At 30.7% G+C, this 27873-nt stretch overlaps 2 protein-coding genes across 2 annotated transcripts; both read right to left on the bottom strand.

Moving 5' to 3' along the window:
* Positions 1 to 9606: 9606 nt before the first annotated feature.
* Positions 9607 to 20032, bottom strand: Smp_129490 (putative lim homeobox protein; the record flags this gene model as incomplete). The annotated part of the gene is made up of 4 exons (XM_018799103.1): positions 9607 to 9656; positions 10688 to 11349; positions 19410 to 19809; positions 19888 to 20032. The coding sequence occupies 4 exons, from the start codon at positions 20030 to 20032 to the stop codon at positions 9607 to 9609; spliced, it is 1257 nt and encodes a 418-aa protein (XP_018650925.1).
* A 3547-nt stretch (positions 20033 to 23579) lies between these two features.
* On the bottom strand, positions 23580 to 23825 carry Smp_202030 (uncharacterized protein; the record flags this gene model as incomplete). The annotated part of the gene is made up of 1 exon (XM_018799102.1): positions 23580 to 23825. One exon carries the CDS (start codon positions 23823 to 23825, stop codon positions 23580 to 23582), a length of 246 nt encoding a protein of 81 aa, XP_018650924.1.
* Positions 23826 to 27873: the final 4048 nt, after the last annotated feature.

Below are 27873 nucleotides of genomic sequence, written 5' to 3'. Positions count from 1 at the left end.
CTAGTCACCATCCATCTTTGTGTAAAACAAATAGGATGAAATTTTTTTACTGATATAAATTATTCGACATAAATCACAATAAAACATAGATATAGAAGGTATGTATATAGTAAATTGTATCACGATTTTTTTGAAAAAAATGCGATAACACTTCAAATAATATTACTAACTACAACTGCATACAAAATAAAGTTTTATTCAGAAATGTCACACACTTCCCATAAACACAACTAAATAGTCATAAAACAGAAAAAAGGGAAGATAATTCCTTTTTTCTTAAAAAGAAAGCACATAGAAACAACGAAAACTACAAAGTGTATATATACTGACCAATCAGAGATAGTTCTTTGTACAAAACAAAAAACACATGCCTAAATCCACTATTTAAGATTGTTCGAGATTTTCAAAAATTTTTCTTTTATTCATGAAAAGATGCAGATTTTATTGAAGAATAATGAAAGCTGAAAGTAAACTTTTTCATACTAACTAATAGTAAGAAACTGATTAAATATCATTAACTATTGACTCATGATTTCAACTATATAAAATTACTAAAATCTCCATAAAACCCCCATCTGATAATGATCATATGCTCACTAGTAACTGGTTTCAAGATGATTTCCTGGAGTTCTAGTGAGAAGCAGTGACCAGTGGAGTTCATCCAGGTCTGTTGGAAGATGTCAACTCACTGAAAATATTGGCGAATGGTTGCTCAACTTAGTGGATTGGTTGAAGTTGGACATTAACATAGTTGGATGCCGATCAGCTCAGTGGGCTAGTGGTTAAGCGCTGGAGCGCAAGACTGATAGGTTCTGGGTTGGAATCTCGTGAGGCGGGATCGTGGATGTGCACTCCTGAGGAGTCCCACAATAGGAAGAGATTGCCGTCCAGTGCTTTCAGGTTTTCCATGGTAGTCTAGCTTCAATTGACTCATGATTTCAACTATATAAAATTACTAAAATCTCCACAAAACCCCCTTCTGATATTGGATAACTATTTAAATTTGATGAATTCATTTATTTAAGAATTTTATGTTTTAAAGGAAATAACTCTTATTTTTTTTGTTATGTCATTTCACAGTGAAATTAATGCTTGAATGAATTGAAAAAATTGACCTAGCAACTAAGCCTGTAAAATTTGAGCAGATGTTATGTGAATATATAAGATGAATTTAAGTAAAAATTAGTCATTAAATATATAGATGACTTTGTTTTATTTTTGGCAAGATTAATAAAATTAAAGCATTGGTTGACTGAATAATGAAAAATATTTATTTGTTTAAAACAATATGTTATAGGGATTATAAGTCATTGTAAACATTTAAAAGCCTTATTTGAGATTTTTAAGGTAATTTATATCAACTATTGGGACTGTGGAGATTGTTAAGTTTTTGATTGAAATCATGGATCGATTAATGTTAGACCATCGTTGAAAACCTGGAAGCACTGGACGGCTATTTCGTCTTAGTATGGGAATATATTATTAGTACAAGTGATTTGAAATGATGATCGAATTTGATAATTTGCATCACGAACTGATCTTAGGTAACCGTTGCAAACCAGAGAATAATAGATAAATTTTTCCGTCCTAATGTAGAACTCTTCAGGGCCTTCCATTCAAGACCCTTAAATCAATCAAATCTGAAGAACTTCAGATCTCAAGCTGATCATTTACATTTTGGACCATTAAGTTGGCATCCAATTGTTTACATTGTTAACTTGAAAAATATTATAAAGTACCGATAATAATTGTCCCTTCCGAGTTTAACGCTTGGTATAAAATGTGGAAGCAGAATATTTATGTTTTATAATAAATGAGGTGCTATTAATAACATGCAATCAGTTGTGCTTTCAAACTACTTATTTATTTACAGGTATCATTCAATAAAGACATTGAATTTTCCTCCTTCAGTCAATAATACTCAAGTGTGAATAGTTGTCAACCTTTAGATATGTATGAGGTTGGAAAAATTCTTGAATTTCATTGAGATCACGAACCTATCTAAGTAAAAAAATCATTGAAAACCTGGAAAGACTAGACAGTCGTTTTGACTTGGATGTCAGTTCGGTGATCTAGAAGATAAGCGTTCATGCTCAAAACCAACTGTTTGATTTCTGGTTGCATAGTCGTGGGTATACACTGCTAAGGAGCCCCGAGCCAGGACGGGACGCTCATCTAGTGCTTCTTGATTTTCAATGATATTCTGATTTATATCGGTTCTTGATTTTGATCTTTAGAATTACTAGTATGTGAGATGATTCAAAGAGAAAGACATCTATGTATAGATGAACTTAAAATGTTAATTCCTGAAAAATTTTAAAAGGTGTATTACAGTTGAAAAGATTTCATTTCGTAACTATGCCCAAATGAGAACTTGTAGGAGTATTAAATTATAACTTCAGTTTCTACTGAAAATAGTGTCACTTTGCTTGAACAATTTTCTTTTATAAAACAATAATTATCTTATCATGATTTAAATACTTCATATAGGTGAATCCTTATCACAGCTTTAAACAAAGTAAAAAAGATAACTCTAGAATACAATGAATAGATTTTGTTTCATTGATTTTTCTATTCAGCTATGTATAAATTTAGGTAAACTTAAATGAACTAATTATCTTGTATGTGAGTGTGAATGAGGAAAAATAGTACAATGAATCCATTGTATTGTGCAAATATTCAGATCATAAATACACATTGGATCAAATTGCCATATATTGCATCAGCAAAAAGAAAGTGGAAATGAACAAGACAAAAAGTAAAGGAGTATAAATTATATTATTCTTGATAGCAGGTGACCTAATCATGAGAAATATTAGTTTGAAGAAGCCAATGAAACTAGAGGATGGAAAGTATGTAGTATTAATATATTCACAAGTTAAGCGAAGAAAACGAATGAATGTGTCTAGGTTGATAGAGTTTACTCAGTATTAAAGAACTGGAAAAACATGAAATTGATCACTATTTATTAACTAAACAATTGTAAATATCTCAGTTCTAAAAGAGGTCATCCGTAGGTAGAATAGCCTAATAGTAACTTTCAGTCTATGAAACTGAATGATGTGAGTTTAAATCTACTAGGGAGCATATATTCCCTTAAAATTTCAAGTATCCGTTGCTAATGAGTCTCAACTAACATAAAAACTTAATCTCAATGTTTTCGATCGACCATTTGCAAGCCCCTAACATGAATATAACTCCGTTAATAGGATTGATTTTGACATTTGTCATTAAAAGTCTCCAGCCATTGATTACTATTACCTTTCACAACAACAAAAAATACATAGAAAATTACAGTTAACCGCAAGTCGAAAACGGATGAAACTTATTTACATGGTAATGAATAATCAAAGATATTTACTTCCATTTACAAAAGGAATTTTCACTCAACGAAATACTGATGTATATACTTTCTGAACTATAAGCGTCAAATAATCTTGATCACTGTACACAAACCTGTATAGACTAACAAGTTTGACTAGAAAATCGTGGGCCATGAAGTCTGAAGCACCTATGTAGTTTGAACTGTGCTTTGGAAAATGTACATTTATTCGGTATTGGACTTAATAAATTACAAGGATAGATTAACACTAGAGTTTCATACACAGATAATTGAAAACTAAATTATGGTGTATGAAAATAGTCACATGTTATGATAGTTAACAATATCAAACTCAGTTAAAAAAGAACACCCAGTTAGTCGTTAGCGATACAGGACCTGGTATATATGTGCGTCGGTTCAATTCGCCACAGTGAGATCAAATTATAAAGGTAAATGCCAGAGCAGTAGAAGCATTAAGAATAGATTTGTTTTATGCAATCGATTCTGCTTGAATATCTGGGCTACCTATTCGTGCCATCTAGATATCTCAACAAGTTATCTGTCTTTTGTTTGTTTCAACAGATCATTATGTCAATTAGTTGCATAAACTATTCAGGTACGTTTGTAAAAAGCTTAAAACCTTTTACTATACAAGTTATAAAAATTTACAATTTTAGACATCGTGATGGCTGGCAATATGCATTGAAAAGAATGAAAATTATTCAAATGTCGACTTCTGAAATGCTAATAACTAGCTGGCGATTACTCAATAGTTATCGTCAATATCGATCAAAAAATAAGAAACGGAAACTCTCTGAAGTACTTTGTGCTGAGAATTCTATATTGTATCAAAAATGTTATAATGAATTAAACTAATAAAAATATTATTAATTTCACCCAACTTCTTCAACCATTTATTACCACAATCACATGGATCTCAATGTGATAACCTATTTTACATAAACGACAAATAGAACACTACATTGATATTCACTCTTTATATACCTATTCATTCTAAACAATGACTACCCTTAATGACAAGTAATCATAGAAAGTAAGATATTTATTTTTTTATTGTTACTTGTGTATTTAATATTAATTTAATTATCATATTTATGGAAAAAGAAACTCAAAGTATAAACAGATTTGTTAATATTGGTTTTATTATTTTTTAACTAAAAGTCGATTTTATCCGAATCCCTGGGACTTTTCATTATGAATCCTTAATTTACTACTTAATTCTACAAGCAGTATATGATTATTTCACAGTTAAAAATATTAATCAATCAAATAAACTTGAATTCACTTGGTATTGTTTACTTGAATCTTCCCATTGATGTTTAGGACTGCAATGGGTCGGTCTCTTATTGGCATATGTGGATACTGTGCATATTACCTCCATATTGCCTTAATTCACAAACATTATAAGTAAAGATAGGTGTTGGCTAGCAGTGGAATCCAGGACGCGCGTTTCATCCTACTTGGGACTCCTCAGCTGGCTAGATCGAGGCAATACGCACAGTATGCACATATGCCAATAAGAGACTGATCAATTTCAGTTCTAAAAATCAACGGGTAAATTCAAACAAACAATACCAAGTGAATTCAAACTTCACCCCATTGCACAAGCAAGTGGTTATCAGGACTCAGTAGCTGAGTGAATAACGCGATGGCGTTTGAAGTGAAAGGTACTGGGTTTGAGTCCCAGAGTAAACATCAACTCCAAGATGCAAGTACATCCAGCTGACGAGTCCCAAGCTGGACGAAACGCGTGTCCTGTATTCCACTGCTAGCCACTATCCATTTTCGCTTACAACCAAATAAACTGTTGTAAAATCATTTATAAAAACGTTTTATACAATGTACCATCATATTTTATTCTAATAACAATGAACAATTGTATTTTTATAGATATCGTCTCTTACTGTAGTAAATTAGTTTTAATAAAAAGATATTATAGACTATTCATAGAATGAAATATCAGGAAAAAGTATACATCATAATCGGTAATTTATGATCTAATCTAATATTTAATATTAACATAAGCAAATATATTCGGATAGATAAAGAATAACACCTTTTACTTAGTTGCATGATTTATATATGTATGATAATAACTAACTTCAAATGTAGAATTATTGAAGACCATCACCGAATAGACAGTTAAATTCTTCCCCAATTTAGGATTTGTTAATTCAAATTACCAGTGAAAATTTATTATTTATTGTGTAAACTAAATTAACAAATAAAACATTCAATCCTATTTAATATTTGAAATGGATAGTATCAGATCGAAAATTGGTTGGAGTTAAAAGTAATAATCAATCAATTTGAACTTAAGAAACCAATTGTTCTATACTTCTCTCTCAAAAACTAAATGTAGTAAGAGTACAACACTGATAAGTTTCTATTTAGATAAGTATTCAGTATTCTTTTATTTTCTTTGTATTTGTTCAGATGACATTCATTTAAAGTAGAGACTGTGATCAAACTGAACTAATGTCCAAACTACAACTAAATATGTAATGATATCAACTAAATTTATTTATCAGAGATCTCCTGTGTGGAATCATTTCATTTATATGGCTTAAGTCGGTTGATGAAGAATATTGACTGGTTTTAAGACAGATTCCCTGGAGTTCTAGTTAGAAGCCGTGACCAGTGGAGCTCAACCGTATCTGTTGTGAAGCAGTTACTCACTGAAGACAATGGTGGACGGTTGCACAATATTGTGGATTGGTTGAAGTTAGCCATTAACACTGTTAGATTTCCGTTCAGTAGTTTAGAGGTTAAGCGTCAGCGCGTGAGACTAAAGTCCTGTGTTTGAACCCCGGGTACTGGGTCGTGGATGCACATTGCTGAGGTGTTCCATACTGGGACAAAACGGCCTTCTAGTGCTTCCAAGTTTTCAATGTTGGTCTAACATTGATCCATTCATGATATCAATCTAACCTCAACAATCTCCTCAACCCTATCCTGATAATACGGAAATAGCTAGATTGAAAGAAAAATCCCCACATAAAATTCATACTTGTTAATTTTCAAAGGAATTTCAAAGTTATCATTTCAAGAAAACACTATTCCACTCAATGATTCTACGATGTTTTTCATTCATCCACCACATTTAATGCAAACCCAAGTATGAAACAATCTAGCGAACTATTATTTCTTCACCAATTAATGATTTGCTTTTATGAATGAGAATCACTGATCCTGTTAGAATCCTATTGTTTATATGAATTAAAGTGAAGTGACTAAATAAAAGCCCACAAATGAACCAGTAACGTGAGATAATACAATCGGACAACAGATAACGTTATTCCAAATGAATAAAATAAGACGCTAGGCTGTATGTGAAGAAATTAATGATTTGCTTTTATGAATGAGAATCACTGATCCTGTTAGAATCCTATTGTTTATATGAATTAAAGTGAAGTGACTAAATAAAAGCCCACAAATGAACCAGTAACGTGAGATAATACAATCGGACAACAGATAACGTTATTCCAAATGAATAAAATAAGACGCTAGGCTGTATGTGAAGAAATTATCCATGAGTGATGTCGAATGACTGTTTTGTTGTACTATGAACTGACTAATAGATTCCATCTCAATATTTCAAAGGTAACGAGTCTATCTTAAGGTTTAAAGGTCTCGAACATATTTATGTGTTGACTTATAGGTATGTATTAGTAAGAAGTTGTAAATAGAAATGAAACAACTGTTCAATACTACCTGATTATAAACGATTCTTCACTTGATATCTATCTGTGACAAAAACTGTCTTCAGATTGTACTAATCTTCGAGATCCTTCCAACCTTGAAAATAGTTGAAATGGAAACGAATGGAAATAGATACATTTGTAGAAACTCTACAATAATGTCCATTACAACAAACTGATTACAGATAAAACGAAATTGCTATATATTGTCTACATTTCTGGAGATTTTGGTAATTTTATAGTTGAATTAATGAGTTAATTGAATCTAGACCACCATGGAAAACCTTGAAGCACTAGATGGCCGTTTCGTCCTAGTGTGAGACTCCCTGGCTGTGCGCATCCACTATCCCGCCCCCTGAGACTCGAACCCAGGACCTATCGGTCTTGTGCGCGAACGCTTAACCTCTGGACCACTGAGCCGGCATCCAACGATGACTAACAAGGCCGAGAGGTTTTGGGTGGGTTTTGGGCGGGATCGTGTATGTGCACTGCTGAGGGGCCCCACACTAGGACGAGATTGTCATCCAGCGCTTCTGGGTTTTCCATGGCGGCCTAGATTCAATTGACTTATGAATTCAATCAGTAAATTTCATTAATTTTGAATGCGATGTTCATCATAATTTGAAATTATTCGAACAACTATTTAAAATCAAAGAATAATAAAAAAACTCATTCATTTCGAAGTTATGAAGCCTAGTTAGACAGAATTTAAAAATATATCATAAGTTTGCATGGAATGGAACTTCTGTGAATTATCAATCTGATAAGAGTTATCTTAAACAGTAGTAAATAGTCTCAGTTTATTTAAAGCTAACTTAATATTCTTGATACATATAATAGTAAATAATAAATTATGTTACACTTTGACTAAGATCAAACATAACTATTGTGATCAGAACTAACAGTTCAAAGAGTCATATGGTTTTCTTGGGGTTTGATGGTTCTCATATTGATTTTAAAAGACATAACTCAGTAATAGCGATAGTTTCTGTAGAATAATGAATTTTATACACTGATTAATCATTAATATTGGTCACTACTTAAATGATCAAATATTTATGAATACCTCACTTCTACAGGAAATCAATCGCTGTCCAAATAACTCAAGAATAACATCTCAAACAGTGAAACCTAGTGATGCGGCTCTAAATCTTGAAATGAGCATTAGTCACATTAAAAATTCACGCACACGTTGATGATGAGCGTCAATTAAAATGAAACCTACATTCTAAAGTTCCCTATCGACTATCTTCAATCACTTAACATCAATAAGTATTGTCTTTGTAATTTAAAAGTCGGAGTAAAACTAAACAATCACATAATACTACTTCATTTCCATTGAATAAATGACTAGTACTAGCATATAATGTAAAGAATCATAAAACAACACTAATAGTAATGACCCGTTCAATTTTACTCTATATTTAACATTTTAACTAATTGTAAAAATACTTTTTAATTCATTCATTCATTCATAAATTCTATGAATACTATAGTATCTAATTTACATTTTAGTCATTATAAACCTTCTTGTTTTTTCACATTTCTTTCTTTCTTTCTTTTACATAATGATGATGTCCAAAATTTATTTTTCAACTGAAATTTAGACATGTTCAATTCATTGATGAGTTGATTTTGAAGTCAAATTTATTCTATGTATGTAAATTTGTTCATCTTTTCATATATATACACTTGGACTCACATTTCAGTCCAATGGTATAGTAAACAATAGCTTTATATATAAAGTATCTTTCAACATTTATATCTCTTATTAAATATATTCATGAATTGATTCAATGTTAAGAACTAAGTAACTAATTTTCCATTGAGGAATGATGCAATAATGACAAGTTAAAGAGTATATGATGATTTCTATTGTTTTTCAGTTGTTGTTGTTGTTATGGTACTGATATGAAAAGAAGTTTTAATGACAGATAAACTGAATATGTTGTCTTGTTAAATGATAGAAAGTTCATGTTATGTAATTGTTTGATTATAAGTAAAAATAATATGACTCACTGACCACTATCATATCAATTTCTTGCACTATAAAACATGACAAAGCATATGAAAGCATCTGTTGCTATACATCTTTTCAAATCCTTGTAAGAAGTTGATGGTTTCTCGAACCTGTATCCCACAGATTGAAAGTGAAGAGTCCCACAATAGAACGAAACGGCCGTCCAGTGCTTCCAGGTTTTCCATGGCGGTCTAGCTTCAATTGACTAATGATTTCAACTATATATATAAACTGACGAGTCACATTCGTTCTATCTTGGACTTGACAGTTGAAATTACCTATATCTCAGAGTACTGGTGTTCTTTTCAATGTGAATAATCATCAATCTCAACAAACGATATTTTATCAAGTTGATTGCTAGATTAAAAGCTTAAATCCTATTTTCAAAAAAAAGATTTGTACGGAAACCTGGTATTTGAGAAGATTGAGAAACATTTATTCGATAAACTACCTAACTTGTTTAGTATCACCTCACTGTTATCAGTTGATCAGCTAGTCAGATTGATAGCCCTTGACAGACATTTGAATACAAAAAATTGATTTTATTTTCCGAAATGCTTCAGAAGACCTATGGCCCAAGTAGATCCTTTATCTGGTATTGTGTTAAATAAGTTGAGTAGAATTTGCTAGATTGAGAAATATTAAAATAACTGTTAATCAAATAGATCTTCCCATAGAATTCTTATTCGATGCTGGGAAGCATTGTTTAAACCATCAAGTTTGTATGAAATTCACATATTCCTGAACTAAATTCTCTGACTGATATCAGAAACATTATTATTTTAGCACGAGTGGTTTGTTGAAATTATTCTATTTACAGCTTACAGTATGGTCTGATTTTAGTTTGGCAAACATCAAGAACTAGAAAGTATTAAATCGTTGTTTCGTCCTGCTCAGTAGTGCATATCTACGATCTCATCAGGGATCAAAACCTAAAGAATCTGAGCATCTTGGGGAATCATCAGCTTCCAAAACACGAGTTGGAATCCAATGCTTTGAATTTTTAACACCAATCATTTCATGGTATTTCGTTACCACCACCTATTTCTATAGTTGATACCTGTCTCAGATCCATTATGTAAACTACAAATCAAAAAATCTCTACACACTTCCTGCACTTACAGGGGTTATATGTTTTCTAGTAACTAACTTGATGAGGGAGCTTTTGTAGTCCTAGTGAGAAGCAGTAACCAGCGGAGTTCAACTATGTCGGTTGTGAAATAGGTATTATTGGTGCCTATAGATGACAATGACGAAATATCAGGAGTTGACTGGTGTTAGAAATGTAAAACACTATATGTCAATTTTATGGTCTGGAAGTTAATAATCCACTGAAAGGTTCAAATACCCTCATCCTGATCTCTGATGAGGTCATATATGTATACCACTGAGGAGAACAAGAACAACTACCCCGTGTTTTCTAGTTCCTTATGTTCATTTAGCTAAGGCTAGGCCAGAATATAAAATTCAAATAATATTACGTAGTTGTACAATATAGAATAGCTTTTATTCGCCGGAAAGTCTACTCATATTAACTGACACATTAGATCCAAGTTACATCTGTCAACATGATTAGGGTATACTAGTAAAAAAATGAAATCTAAATGAAAATTTGGTACTTACTGAAAGCGGTTATTGTATTCATTATTGGACTGGAAACAATATTCACTGAAGTTACTGGCGGAGTTGTTGTTGCTGCCGTTGAAGTGGAAGACGGAGTAGAACATAGTACCAGTAGTGATGGTATTGAAGACAAAGATTGAGTGGATGAAAATATAGATGCTTCGGATATAGATGAATTCAGCTGATTAAATGAATCTGAAATATCATCTTGACTGAAAACTTTCAACTGTTCTAACTGATTTTTCATATTTGTATTTGTTTCACAGTCATAGATGTTTTGTATACAATTCCCATTATTAACTAATAACTCACAGTTAACAGAATTAGACAATGTACTAGGGGATTCTGATATTCTTTCTGTTTTCATAACATCTTTGATGGACGAATTAGAATTTGTAAGAATTGATAATAAATCCATTTCTGATGAAGTTCTTGTTGTTGATATTTGTGGTATCAATGAACTACCACTTTCATAATAGTGTTCACGACATATTAAAAACTTGTCACTATATAAAAGATAGTATTGATCACCTGTAGTGAATTGTTTCTTACAAATTGTACATTGAAAACAGTTAATATGATATACATAATGACGAGCAAATCGAACAAGTTCACCATTCCGAATAAGTTTGTGACAAGCTGAACATTTTGGACCGAAATTTCTATAGAAATAGTAAGAAAGATAATGATAACTACTTTTCTTTTGTATCGTTTAAACAATAAGGAAATTATCAAATTATCCGAAATGTTAAAGGTTAAAATAGTTTACGAAATGAATAGTGTTATGTTTTACAACTCCAAATCCATACTATAGTAGGATATTAACAGTCAACCCATTTTAGTAAAATGATTAGAAAATTGGCCAGTACTATTGATAATTGATTAAATTGTTTTCGTAACGTTTATTTAATCGATCTTTTCGATTTCATTAGATTAAAGCTTACTAAATAGCCTAATTTGTATGAGTATCCAAAAGGGGAAAATACTGTCAACCTCGAAAAACTTTCATAATGATAACTTCAGGATTCCTATAAGTAAAATGTTTACTGGTATGTCCGGGGTTGGAATCTCGTGAGGCGGGATCGTGGATGCACACTGCTGAGGAGTTCCACAATAGGACGAAACGGCCGTCAAGCAGTGCTTCCAGGTTTTCCATGGTGGTCTAGCTTCAATTGACTGATGATTTCAACTATGAAAATACTGAAATCTCCACAAAACCCCTTCTGATTATAATTTGATAAATAGTCTTAAAACTAACGATATTAGAATTAAACACTTAAAAGTAATCTACATTAAACCTTAGCTCTATATTCAATGTTAATTAGTGTTTATTAATTAATCATACTTGTCATCTCGAACATAGTGATTGACTTATTGTCAAAATCCATCAGTAAGACAACAGTTAACACATTCTTTTTATGGTAGAATATCTCTCACATTTATGAACATTTGTACTTATTTATAAATAAAATTTAACACTGTAGATAGGATTATGGTATTAGTTATCATTATAACATGAATTATCTTTAGGTTAATATTTGTTGAAAAATCACTGACAGGTGTAAGTTATGTTTCCATTATAATCATAACGTTTTTCTACAAGTAAATATCTAGCACCCTCATCAAATCAAACGAAATAATCAACCAAGCTATTGTAGTTTGGTAAATAATGTGGATGTTCTTTGGATTTACCACCGTAAACAATGAGGGAGATAATTTCGTCTATCTTTAACTAATCCAGAGGGAGAACTCAAGTTTTAACTAGACCCATTCGATTCAACAAAGAAAACTGATTATACCTACAGTTATCTCATATAAACATATTTTACATGTGTTTAAAAAGTGAGATTGCAAAAAACCATCAAATACCAACAAGTCGGTAGAGGAGGGTAGCCTTAACAGAGATAAAAACGAAAGTACGAAATGTGTTTGTAAGATTCAAAGTGACAAGAATTAATAGCTAAAATGCAATCGTAAATTCCTCTATCTTTGATGAGACAGATTAATTGGATCATCTAGTTCTTGAGTAGGCGAAATGGCTGTCAACTACTGAGATAACTTCAAGGTAACTGATTAAATCTATCAAATGATGATAATGACGGTGTCCAACTACTTCTATCTGTCAGTAGTATATCGAGAAAATTGTAAATGTCTTTTGAATCTTACATAACACATGTTATTTCTGAGTTAAAGTTTAAGGTAAATCTCAGTACTTATACAAAGTCAATTTTAATATCAACATTCTGTATAATAGATAGATTAATGATTAACTCAATTGTTCATCTTATATTACTAAGTTATGTTTTTACACTTTCAGATTCCATTTAATCCTGTTTTCATTACTGATTTTCTAAAGGAATGTATTACTGAAGAAGAGTGTCTTGTTTAATTAAGCCGTACAATATAAGTGAATTTTAAATTCTCATTTATTCCTTTAATGACAAGTAATAATAAGCAGTTTTTTATTATCGCCTGTTTGTGGTTTACCGAAAACAAAATTCTTAACTGAAACAATCTTTTTTTTATGTTTATATAAACAGTTAATAGATGAAATAGTCTTAATTCTACAAATAAATTGTTTCTTATATAGTTGAGATCATGAGTCAATTGAAGCTAGACTACCATGGAAAACCTGGAAACACTGGACAGCCAGCTCATCCTATTGTGGGACTCCCCAGCAGTGTGCATCCACGATCCTGCCTCGCGAGATTCCAACCCAGGACCTATCAGTCTCGCATGCGAGCACTTAATCGATAGACCACTGAGCCGGCCTCCATCCAGCGGTGTTAATGTCTAACTTCAACCAATCCACGAAGTTTGAGCAACCATTCACCAATGTCTTCACTGAGTTACTATCTGACAACAGACCTGGTTGAACTCCACTGGTTACTGCTTCTCACTATATAAAGTTACTAAAATTTCCACAAAAAACCCCCTTCTGATAATAAATTTTTTCATCAATAACAATAAATTTTAGTATAAGATGAAGAGAAACAAAATTTTATCCCTACAAACACTGTAACATGATTTACACTAGTTTTGTTTAATCCCAGTTGATTGAAACAATAATTTTACTTATAAAAGGTCTGGAACTATACTGATTTATTGATCCATTTAACCTCTTAGATTTTCGATTTCGTTGGAAATTCATTCGCTATTTGGACAGAAATATTGAATAGAATTTATCTGTAATTATCAACAGTCAACTTAAATAACTAAGTTATTCTACGCATTGATGGAGTGTAATATTAAAGGAAGACACTCTGTTGTATATAACTCTATCTATCCATGTTTTAATTAATATTCAATTTTATTAGTAACACAATTAGCCAGAGCATGTTTGGGACTGATTTCTTTGGTCTAACGAATTACTGATTTTCTTCGTGAGGTTTAATCTTAGAAATGATGATATCATGTATATGGATGAAAATGGTCGTACTAAATGCTTTATTTAGTTGTATAATTCATACTTCCTAGCGAAAATCAGGGAACTGTAATATAACAACTATGCGTTTATATATTTTCTTTAACCTCAATTTAATTGTAAGTCCCTAATAACAACTTTGTACAACCCAAATCTAACGATTAAGCTCCAACAAGGTAAGTATGCTTTGGTAAAAAAATAAACTAAATTTGTATTGCGTAATCTTTGTTCGGAATAACTGCTCTAGATAATTGTATTTGTCCTGGTAGGAAAAAAATGATACTTTAGCGATATATTAATTTACATATCCTATTTAACTATTAACTAGATTATGAATATTAAAAACCTTTAACTGTAACAATAATTCTATTTTAAAAGTGATTTCTTTCACGTTAACCAATAAAGTATTAAAAATTAAGATACTTTTTGTTTTTCATCCCAACCTAGGACTTCTCACCAATACATCATCATCATCCTATATGGGAAAAGTGTAAAACTTTTTAGCTTACAGTGGCCAACATTTTGAACTGAGCCAATCAGTCAGAATTTAATTTAAAATATTTTTTTTATAATCAGTATTGAAAAACTGTATCACGTTATTGCACCAGGTAGAAAGAAATAAGTCCAGTAAGTTATTTATACTTGAAGATATTTTGAATATGATAAAATAAAGTAATTTTGACTCCCAGATATCACACAAAGAAAACATAATGAAGTGATTATGACTGAAAAGAAGTACTACAGAAGGACTTCTGGACTGATTAACTTCTTATATAGACTCTACAGAGATTAAGTCACCATAATTAATCAAACGTCTTCATCTAATGGAATCTATCACAATTAAGAAGATTATCATCAAATGTTAAATCCTTACAAAGCTATTTTTCATAAGAAGTTATTTACTATCACATTTCTTGATTATCTTCTATTTTCCTAGATACATTGAATTCCATCATTAGAAAAAAAAAAGAGTTACTGAAACATTCAAAACAATTAAAGTATAAGAAATTACATATTTAACATTATCGCCTGTAGTTACTAATATCATATAGATAGATAGATAGATAGAAACTTAAAAAGAAAAGGGACACAGTGAGGAAACAGAAAGTTTACAAACACTTAACATCAAACTGTTAAGTTCAAATGTCATATATAAACTATTTTGTAAATAATTTTTATTCTTTATATTCAGTTTCCTTTTTTAAAACTAACTTTATACAATATACACACATGTATACATGACAACAACAAGTTTTTTTCTCTCTAAAAATGTCTTATATTACAACAAATTAGTAACTTTCTAATTTGAAATTTAAACTAGTTAAAGGAAAATTTAACTAAACCTACTAAATACATCTTTGCTTATAATGCTTGTGAATTTAGGCTATATCGAGGCAATACGCACTGTATGCACATATGCCAATAAGAGACTGACCAGTTGCAGTCCTAAACATCAATGGGAAGATTCAAACAAACAATACCAAGTGAATTCAAACTTCACCCCATTGCACAAGCAAGTGGTTATCAGGACTCAGTGGTCGAGTGGATAACGCGATGGCGTTTGAAGCGAAAGGTACTGGGTTTGAGTCCCAGAGTAAACATCCACACTGAGATGCAGGTACATCCAGCTGACGAGTCCCAAATAGGACGAAACGCGTGTCCTGGATTCCACTGCTAGCCACTATCCATCTTTGCTTATAATGCTTGTGAATTTAGGCTACATCGGGGCAGTACGCACACTATGCACATATGCCAATAAGAGACTGACTAGTTGCACTCCTAAACATCAATGAGAACATTCAAACAAATAATACTAATCGAATTTATAGTTCAAATAATGTTTAGAAAAAAAAATCTAAAAATTTGTTTTCATTTTCGTTTTCAACAAATATATCACAAAAATTATTGATTAGTAATTGTGTTGAATCTTTTCGTTATTTATGTTAGAAACTATTCAGCTATATTTAAATATTTATAATTTAATGAGAATATTGAGACAGTTCACATGGGATGTAAATATACTAGAAATGACTATAGTCTTTAATATCAACAACAAGAAGAAATGAAAATTCATACATTTACAAATAGACAATAAAATTCATCTCTGTTATACAAAGTAATGGCTACATGAACTCAATAGATCTTTGGATAACATATTCAGTGTTTGAAGTGAGAAGTATTAAGTTCCAGTATTAATATAGATATTAACATTGGATTGTGGTGGGTGTATCCAGTCGCTGAATCTCGAATAATGCGATATCCTGATTTTAACAGATAACTATTATCTATCTGTACTTAAATATTTCATGGGAAGGCTTAATTTTATTCATTTACATTGTTGAGTATTGAAAAGTAGAAGTAAGAATGTAATATTTTGTAATTCCGGTGTATATTTCTATTTTTGTGATTATTTGCAAAGATTATATACTATATGAAGGTGTTTATCATCATTAACTACCGTCAACTGGGAAACCCTTAAAAAATAGTTCTGTGGTTAATGTAAACTATTGTATTCAAAATTGTTAGTTTAAAGGTATCATAGTTGTTGTGAGACCTGAGAGTCTTTAATTTATATTTCTTGTGGAGTAAGGAATTCATACTACTGATAAATTTCAATCTAGAACAAGTACAACTGTGCAGTTCTATAACGTGTTGATTTATTTTCTACTTTATAAATATTATATGTACATCTACAGGTTCACTATCTATTTCATGTTGTTTTCCATTTGTTATGCGTTAGGAACTGTGTTGTGAAAACCAATTTTCTGTACAATCACATCGATTTACAACCGATGAGTCGGAAATGGAAAATATTAAATAACTAGTTGGAAATCAATGATTTCAGTTCAATAAATTACTTCTTAAAGTATCGATATATCACCACCTTTACTAACCTTCGGAAATTCTGGAGTTTATAATGACATAATTAAGACATGATTCAGTTTTAAGCATACCAAACAGTAATGATTCTATAGATCTCCAGAAACAAAATCCTTACTACTTAGAATCAATCATCTTGCTGTAAATATGTTCAGTATTAACTAACTGACTACTAATACAAACCGATCTTTTTAAGCATTCATTAGGATACTGAACTTTGATTTGCAAATCATGTATAAAGAATTAATGAAACTACCCAACCTATAAAACTGAGCTAGACAATGTGTGGTCTGAGCAAATAACTTGCATAACTATAAAAGTGTGATTTTAAAGTAGGAATAAAGTAACCTGTGAAAAAAACGGAGTTATAGATAAAAACACTTCTTAATTGATCAAGTCAAATAATCATTATAAATTTACTACTAGAAAATACTTTTGGGTAAAAGACTTTAGAAGGTATTTTGTTTATTATTTAGCTCTTGAATCACTGTTTTATGCCATCACTACGTTGAAAGAACTCGATGTTGAGAATAAGCAGATTGTAATAATAGAACTGTCCATTATTCTTTAAAGTTTTAACAATTTTCGGGTTTAAAGCAATTAGTCCCTTTGATAAATTTTGATAGTGTAATAAGAAGACGAAGATTGTCAGAACTATGTGGTATATTAGCGCAATACATTTCGAACAATCTGATCAAACATACACTTGGTAAGAACATTCATATACAAAAGTAAAAGGTCAACTAGACTGGAAATAGGGGGGGGTAAGAGTAGACAAGGATAATAATAATAATAATAATAATGATAATAATAATAATGATAATAATAAAGTGAAAACAATTGGAAACCTAATCACTCTGGATAATAAGCTAATATTACCAGGGTAGGTTTAAGGTGAGAATAAACTGTTTTCGAATACACAAAGGGGGTTTGTATATGTATGATCAGATTGTACAAAATGTATTGCGCTAATATATCACATAGTTCTGGTAATCTTCGTCTTCTTAATTACACGGTCGAAATTTTCAAGTTAATATTATCTTATAAACGTTAAAATATAACCAGAAAATAAAAAGTCACATTTTTCTATCAAACATTTATACATACAAATGATTTAGCACACGTAATTTCAAAGTCTCATCATTTAGTTTCTCTTTTCAACAAGTATAGATGTTATTAAAAACACGAAGTTCAGAGAAGGGATCTCTTTTCAACGAATTTATTATCTAGCTGTACAATCGTATATATATGAAAATGTTTTGTTAAAGTACTAATTCCGCAAAGAAATGTAAACACTAATAACCAAGATTATGTAATATATGTTATTTCCGAAATGTAAAACTATTTCTTTCTTTGATAATTAACTTGTTTGAATTAGTTTCTTATCAAATAGTGGTATACAATTCAAAGAGAAAGTGTTCATAAATAGAACTTTCTAAAAACTGTAGCAAATAAATGGTATACAAGTAATCTATTCCAAGAATACCAAAAAAGAAAAGAGAAAAATTGAATAGTGTAAAGTATGGTTCTATGATATTTTCTCCACATATCTGTTTAAGATCATACATGGAGAAGAAAAAGAAGAAAAGGTTTCTATAAAGTAATAATAATTGAAAGAAGATATCTAAAAAGTATCCTTGGAAAACTTACTGTTCAATAATAGTGAAATGTATAATTTGTAATATGAACATTAGAATGCCTATCAGTACAGTTTATGTAAATATGGGAGATTCATAAGAAAGTTAGTTAATATACAATGAAGAGATTTGTGATAATTATTATATTTGCAAACAGTTTACATTATAGTCCAATATGACTTAAAGAATTATTAAAGACTTTGCAACTGGATACAATTTATTGAAATTTTTCCCTTAATCTCATGTTGGAAGTTATAATTGCTTACTACTGAGTAGTCTTATTCTAGGGAGGAAAGATCTGTTCAACTATCCCTAGTTATCAGTAGTTATTCAGCTAATATCAATTCCTGGTGTAAATTAACTTCAAATGTAAAATATAAGAGCAAAGCACTTGTTTTACTATGGTAACCTATTAAATCTACCCATTTAGTTCGATATGAGCTGATCCAACATGTTTTCAAGTCTCTAAATGACTGCCAATCATCACTTAAATTTATAATAAAATAAGAATTTCAATCAAAACTTCCCTTTATTGATATCTTACCAAAAAAATGACGGATCAGTGTAAAGGCTCACATCAAAAACCTAGATGGAACGGATAACTGACTAACTTTTACAGTTTAGTATCCGGTAAACGAAATGACATTTATTCTCTATATTCATGAGCCCCTATAGGATGAAATAACTAATTTAAAATGGAATTATTGTTAATATAATCTAATATCAAGTCAAAAAATTAACTACATGCACAAATTAAAAAAGGGAAATTCCGGGAACTAACTTGATAAAATCTTCTCGACAGTATAAATGACCATCCTTTGTATAACATCGTTCTGTGAGCACAAATCCACAATCAAAACATCTTAAACAATTTTGATGCCATGTAAGATCATCTATACTATGATAATATTGATCAAATATAATTGACTGACATTCATTACAACGTAATAGATTGATTTTATTGAAATTGGGATCATTTCTGTTTTTATTTTGTGTACAATAGGTAGATAATTTTGAATTGTTACTTGATTTATTTGAATCTTGATCAGTGGCGATCAATGTTACTGGAGGGTTATGTGTATGATTATTTTTCAAATGAATATTCATACTTTGATTTAGTTCAATTCGATTTGGACTGGAACAAATAAACTTTGTACTTGAATATGTTTGTAAATCTGTATCTGATATAAGGACTGTATTAATATTACTACCATTACTATTATTATTACTACCATTGTTGGTTGAAATAGTAGTAATACTAGTGGTAGTATCAGTAATAGGGATCATTGCACTTATACTATTATTGTTACTCTCATTAAAACCGTTAGACATTGTATTTTGATTCATTATTCCATTCTGATTAAAATTAGATGTTACCCATATTTCCGGATTGGCAGTAGTCATTTCTACTACTCACTACTTGCTATTATTAGTAGTAGCAGTAGTTGTCGTGATAAAAGTTTATAACTTCTGTTTTACAGTTAAAATTTTTTTATTAATGTCTCAGTAATTTTTGTACTGGTGATTAATCGCTGAATAATGAGTGTAATTTTCCGAAAGCAGATGATGATTCGAAATGCTGAAGCATGAAAAATCATTGTTTACTTATTAAACAAAAAAACTATTTTAATTTTTAACATTTTACAGTCCTTAACAATTTCACTGAATATAATTCTTTGTCCAATAAACACTATTATTATTTTATGCCCATTATTGTTTCTAGATTATTTTTCACACTCCCCTACATACTTAACTATCTATTTACTACTAATCATGCTTTTCTCTTCTCTATGCGCACCAGTTAGAAACTAGCAAATGAGATAAGAGATTTTTGATTGGTTGAAAAACTTACTGATTGTTATGCGAAAATCGGATTAACATATAGAATATGAATAACATTGAAATTCCGGAATTCTATTGTCCCCTTTCATTCATTCTACTTTCTATTGAAAAATATGATAATCAGATAGACAAATGAAAGTGAAGGCAATGTTTTCTACTATTCTAGTAAATACAATTTACTGAATAACGAAGAGGTGGTTTGTAGAAAATACAACCCTATTGATTATTGGTTAACAGATATATACAGATATATATCACATGATGATATATATGAGCATATAAGAACTGTTTTATGGATAAACAATCAACTGGTTAAAATAGAATTTTTGTGTCTAATCAAAGTAGATTCATTTTAAATTATGTATTAAATGTTTACAATCAATATTTTCATTCTGGGAGATAAAATGAATAGTAAGCAAAGATGGATAGTGGCTAGCAGTGGAATCCAGGCCGCGCATTTCGTCTTATTTGGGACTCTTCAGCTGGATGTACTGCATCTGAGAGTTGGTTTTCACTTTGGAACTCGAACCCAGTATCTTTCGTTTCAAACGCCATCGCGTTATCCACTCGGCCACTGAGACTGACCAGTTGCAGTCCTAAAACATCAATGGGAAGATTCAAACAAACAATACTAAGTGACAAAATGAATTTTTTCTGGTAAACTGAAAAAAAGAAAAAGAACTCAATATATTAAGTGTAAAAGCTCTTAAAATTATCATAATTCAACTTTATATCTGAACTTCCAGAAAGAATATACAATAAGTATCATTCTGCAGAGTTCATTGAATTTAAAATGAACATATTAACCTTTGAAACATTGGTCTTTCATCACGTACCATTTTCTAAAATCACGTAACTTATATTGATATGTAATTATCCCAAGTTTAATATAAATCAAATTTCATAATATAGAATATTCCATTAAATATACTCCTTGAATGAAGAATAGAACAAATCTTTTATATAGTTGAAATCATGAGTCAATTGAAGCTAGTCCACCATGGAAAACCTGGAAGCCCTGGACAGCCGTTTCGTCCAATTGTGGGACTCCTGAACTTTTAATAATTCTACTCTTAATAGCTATCAAGTGGACAATTATTTCACCTTACTACTTTTTTTTTGACAGCATACCACTCCAAGTTTTTTTTATTAATTATCTTCGTTGAATTACCTTCCTTCTTCTTCAAATTGAAATTCGTTAAATTGTCAGAGAAAACTTTTCATCTGCTGATTACTTGTTAATTTATAAGTGAATTAAGAAGAAAATAAGTGATCAATACTAACTGTTAGTTAAAATTCTATGTTTCAAATGAAATACCCCAAATATTTGGTATTTTTAATAATCTCTAAAGTAACAAAATCTTTTCGTTATATATTTTTAAGTCGATTGATTTGTTTGGTGCCATTTGGTTAAAGAAATTTATATATATATTTACTGTGGATTTATTTTTATATATTTCTAAATAGTTTGAATAGCAGAGAACTTGACAAGTATTTGGAGGTTTACGACAAGAAACCTGTTTGTCCAACGACTATTCGATTTTTATCATTCCTCTCTCTCTCTCTCTCTCTATATATATATATATATATATATATATATATATATATATATATATATAATTTTATTTTTCCAAGGGTGCTACGATTCCAGGTTACAGCCTTCCCAGACAAAATTGAATAATAAAGTGGTATTTTAGTGGTCCTATATTTTGATGTCATTTAGATCGGAGGATGATGTTACCGATAGACTCATCACTTTAGTGTATCCTTTTATTTGACTCTAATTAAATCATATTATAATTGTCATCGAAATATACATCCCAGCTATCCTCGTATATTATTATCGACTTAAATGGCATTGGTGAGTAACTGGGTTAAATAAGTCAGACGCAAGAATGAAGTTTGAATACGTAAATTTTGTACACTCATTGATCTGGACAGACAATCAGGGGAACGAAGCTAAGGGAAACGAAATCACACGTAGCGGAGGAGGTTAGTGAACCAACTCCCTTTAACCAAGCGTTACTTAATATCTATAATAAGACTAAAAATAAATTACAGACATATAAGTAGTTAACACACATACGATCATATAAAAAGCAGCTTGAGTTAATAAACGAATAAGTGACAAGGTAAGAATGTGACTTAAGAAAAATGAATAGATTGGTCTGTCCAGAGGTTGAAATAACATATGTGGGTTTTCCATAGTACCAACCCCTACAATATAAAAGCTCCGATCGGGCGACCGATGAAAGATATGAAAAAGATGCATCTAATGCTCAAATTCTCCATTATATGATATAACGAAAGAAAAGTAGATTGCATTTAATCAGTAAATACTGTAATCGTATCAGAGAAGAAAATAGACCCAAATACTGAATAAAATGGAAGTAAAACTAATAAGTAAGTAGTATCAGATGATTATAAAATGAACCCTTAGGTAACAGATTTTACACTATTGACATTTTTCATGTTAAATTTTTTTGTACCATTTGAATTAGAAAAAATTAACTTTATTAGTTAGGAAAAAGTAGGGCATTTATTTAACACCATTGTTTATCATTACATGTATCGAAAAATTGTGAATTACAATTTCAAAATTAGTAATACATTTTGAAAAGTAAGTGGAATGTTGGCTCATTGGTTAAGACATCCCACAGCCTGCCACCATATCTCCTATTTCAAACCTACCGCCTTTCACCTACTGAGATTTACCCAGTAAGATGGCATTACCAGCCAGCATACATAGAATATGACTCAAAGCCAAGTATATAAATATGTATTGGGTGAATATGTCAATAATAATAATAATAATGTGTGAGTTCCCAGGATCTAATACCTGTAAAATACAGAATAATTTTGAACGGTTTAAACCACAACTGTTCTCTGATCATTCTAGTTAACTTTACTAAATGTGCATTAAGATATTGCTACTGAGGCTCGAACTACTAAATGTTAAAGCTTTTGCAACGCACAAGTTTTGATTGGTGCTCTTTTGAGACAACTGCTTTAACTGTATAGATTATTTTGAGCGATAATTCTTGTGGAGCGAAATGATTAGAATTGATATGTTCTTGTATTTAGTTACTGATTGTTTCGCATTCTAGCTTTAAAAGCAATTACGAGTAATGATCTGAGGTGCGCTCAGAAAGCATTCATTTTGTGTGGTCAGTGTAACCTGCCCCATAAGAGCAGGTAAACTTAAAGGTTCATATCGTTGTCCAAAGAAATTTATACGTAACACTTCTAAGAATAATGAACCATCTAGAGAAGACAGTATGGAGCTTCTCAGAGGTTTCAAAATTGAGTTTCTCAGGGTTTCTGCAACGGCATCATCTTTAAATTCGATATCCATGTAAGGAGTTTTCTTTTGGACTATCAGTGACCTTTCAACTTGTAGTTTTCATTACAGGTTTATATCAGTGAACCTTGATAGATTATCATTTCCGAAGAGTATTTATTCGAGTTAAAGTAGTCAATCTTCAGTTGTGCTACTGGAAAGTATTTATCTGGGTATCAACAATAAAATGAGAACTAAGTCCCTTTTTCTGCTCATCGTCTTGAATTCTTCCTTAGTGATATAGTAGATTCTTTACATTGTTCCTCAAAAACGAGTAATCGTCCTTGTATAGTTTCATAGATTCGATTTATTATGCCAATTTACTGTAATATGGCTTCCATTATCAGCATACTATGATATTAATCGCGCGACTAAGTGACAGTTACGCATAAAAATCAAATTAATGATCCGAAGCTTCCTTCTGAATGTACGAATATAAAAAAAACAAACGAAAGATATCAGTAGAGCCCATTTATTTCTAGTAAAATAAAGCTTTGATACACAAAGTACCTGATCTTACTTTAAATACTTATACAACTGTAAAACGAATGTTTTTATAGTCCATTTTTCAGTCAATAATCTTGAAATTTAAGAGAAGCTTACTTCTTGTCTTCTATATCTTTACCGTATATAGTAAAATTGCCATGTTCTCTTAGTAGATTTTGATCTTCTCAGTTAAGGATAGTGGTCTCTTTAATCTATATTAGAATTACATCGTTTTTAATGTTTTATAAAAGTAGGATATTTCGTAAGTGTAATCTGAATCGCTTCATGATAAATATTCTTGTCTTAATCATTATAGGAAAGTTCAAAATTTTTCACAAATTCATCATAGTAATGGAGATTCATATTACTCACTATACGCTGAAATAAACTACTTCGTAATACCCAGTTTTTACATATTTGCTAACTTAACATCACTCCTAAGGAAAAGTCATCAAATTATTACATCACTGCTTATGAATGTAAATTAATATTTTACATGCAGCTGATATTATTATTTTTATCGTAATCCGATTTAATTATTGAAGTCAACATTGCACCTCTATGCGTTGGAATTCACGGCGAACCGTATTGTTCTAAACATATCCTACTGAATAAAGCTATAACTATTATTATCAGATATAGCCCTCCTATTCAAAAACCAGTTAAAATCACTTTATCAAATAAACGACCTTTCTTAATTTATTTACCACGGAAATCATTTCTGTACTTTGATATCAACGATCAGAACTTCCGCATGAGACTTCAGGTGACAGAATACCTTAGTAACTAGTGAACTTTTACTAAGATAACAAAATACTTTATAACATGAATAGTGTTTTCCATATCAAGTAAATTGTTAACTATCTGAATAAACATTTTGACAGAACTTTTAAAATCTCTGAAGTGATTAACTTTCAAAAACCTTTGCAAAAGGCTATATATTGGAATACTCATTATCCCACTGAAAAATTGATAACGTTACTTATGCATGTGGCAATTTTTTAGTGGTTAACTAATAAGTTACGTGTTCAAATGTTTGACCGCTTAATTCGATTTGAGCAGCAGGTTAGTATCAATAACATACATATACACTAAAAGAGTAACTAAAAGATAAACACACATGTACCTGCACTGCCTAATAATATCCATTGCAACCCTAAAATATTATTTCTTGAAATAGTCTGTCTCATCAAGGTTTGGAATTAATAAAACGGAAGAATCTCCCCACAACTAAAAGATATTTGAACAGTACTCAGAGAACTCTTTTATGAAGATGGTTTTGCATATGAGAATGTTAGAATAAGGAAAGATAATGGGAAAACGGTTTACTGAAGAATGAATTACTGAGTCTAGGTCTAATTTAAATGAATTTAAGGTTGATTCATTTTGATAACTACTGAGTCGGATAATATCTCTTGAGATTGAGTATTTTATGTGCACCGATCCGGAGAGGAATATTTAGTTTTTCAAATTTGTTGTTTTCATTTGTCAATTACGAGAGCTGCACTATTGAGCTAAATTCTCTACTATGATCATTCAATGGACCTGTATTCCTGAGCACATACGACTGAAGTCATATTGTAATGTTAACTTTTGCGAATCATAACTTGAGGTTTTGGGAACTTCTAAGGAAGATGCGAGAGTTATTAATGACACGTGAGTTTAACCAATATGTAGTATATTAAATTCTGGAATTTACCAAATGCACTAATTAGCTAAATATATTCGCGATATTTTTTGGTTTCTGCGATACTATGGAGGACAGTTATAAGCACTTTTAAACAACATGACTATTTTTGGCCGAATGAAATCAATGTTTGGTTAACTTGACTACTTTATACACGCCAATATGACATATTTCTCGACTAGCTAGTGTGCAAACATTATTATTTCTTTACTATGCTGTAATTAGTGTGATACATGTTTCCTAGTTAAAAGAAATCCATCAGTCTTTACGGTGCCAATGTTTTTGAAGTAATTTCGAAAAACATAAAATCTGAAACTTTGAATCAGTGCGTTAAACAATGAACACTTCTAAATAACTGTATACATAGTTGCGAATGGCATATATCTATCAATTCAAATGATAATTGCCTAATGAACAGTCATCATTCAATGCATGCCAAAAAACCTTCCTTATTGAGCCAACAATCAGTTGTATTCCATAAATTTTACAATAATTGAGTATATGTTGACAAAATACATCTTGTTTATCCTTTTGGAGAGGAAATTAAATTTGATAAACATCAACCATTCATCAAATTGAGGTTATCATAAATCTTAGAACAAATTTGTCTGTCATTTTCCTTCCTCATTGTATACATTTACACTTATTTTTTAGCAATACATTTATATGATTCATAATTTAGTTAACATGCACATGTACCGGAAAGTCATTTTCGGTAAATGTGGATAATTTGTTGAACAAAAAGGGAAATTAGTCATAACTTGTCCATTTTGTAGAATAAGAAACTTGGCCAACTGGACGAAGAAAATGATCATATTGACTGTTCTTACCATTCCAATTGCATATACATTTGCATTATTCACAATCTAATTTTCTGGGATTATTATCAATGTATTTTTAAAATACAAGAATCACTAATAATGCATATTTCTTAAAAAGGAAATCTACTTACTATTTTCTACAATTTTTTACTACCAAGAAAGATGACAGCGGCAGTTTTAGAATGAAATGATCAACAATTACATCTCACGCTTAACATTCAGGAATTATAAGTTGTAGATATACCTAACAAAAAACCGCATAAAATCTTTATTCGAAGATTTGAAGTTTTACTCATTTTTTAGGCAAGTCTAATTAAAATGTAAAATAACAGTCCACCGGCTATCGAAGTAAGTTTTAAAAACTTTTATATTTGAAGAAGCATATTATGTTGGATATAGTGAAGTTGGTTTATTTTATCCTCATATCGAATTTTGGCTTAGTGAGAAAATTCAATATGAAATAAGTTTTACAACCAAATCAATCTTTACTGTCTCAACAAAGAATAGGTAGAAATATGTGTTTTTTCTTAGTTATCTGTAGACTCTAAGACGTAAATAAAAACAATTTGGTGGTAACACATCCTTTAATTGGCTATTGAAATTTCATAAATGCAATAACGAAATTTGGAAGTTTGAATGGTTATCTTCAACCACTCTAGTTTCAAAGATCCCTCCAAGACCCATCAAAACTATATATAAGGTAGGATGTCACTTATAGTTTTTTTGAAATATATATTTTTATATATAAAAGCACACAAGTGTTCTGCTTTTTCTTAAAACAAAGACATTTAGTTCCTCTCAGTCAACGTGCATTTCAAGTCTGTAATTGATTAAGGCGATGCATTTCATCCTACTGAAATTCTCAACAGTATTTTATGTTTACACTCAACTACATTACATATACAAAAATACTGACCAGTTCTACTAACCAATTAATTCTGATAAACACATTGGTATTAAACGGGATAGATGTTAAGTAATGTTTAAACAATTAAATTGTAATCATTAGATTGCATATTTGAGTGATATCCTGAATATTAAGGCCTAAATACACCGAAGAGTATCAACA

This window comes from Schistosoma mansoni, chromosome 3 (genome assembly GCF_000237925.1).
Source record: "Schistosoma mansoni strain Puerto Rico chromosome 3, complete genome".
Taxonomy (NCBI): Eukaryota; Metazoa; Platyhelminthes; class Trematoda; order Strigeidida; family Schistosomatidae; genus Schistosoma; species Schistosoma mansoni.
This window is presented reverse-complemented; position numbering and strand designations above follow the sequence as displayed.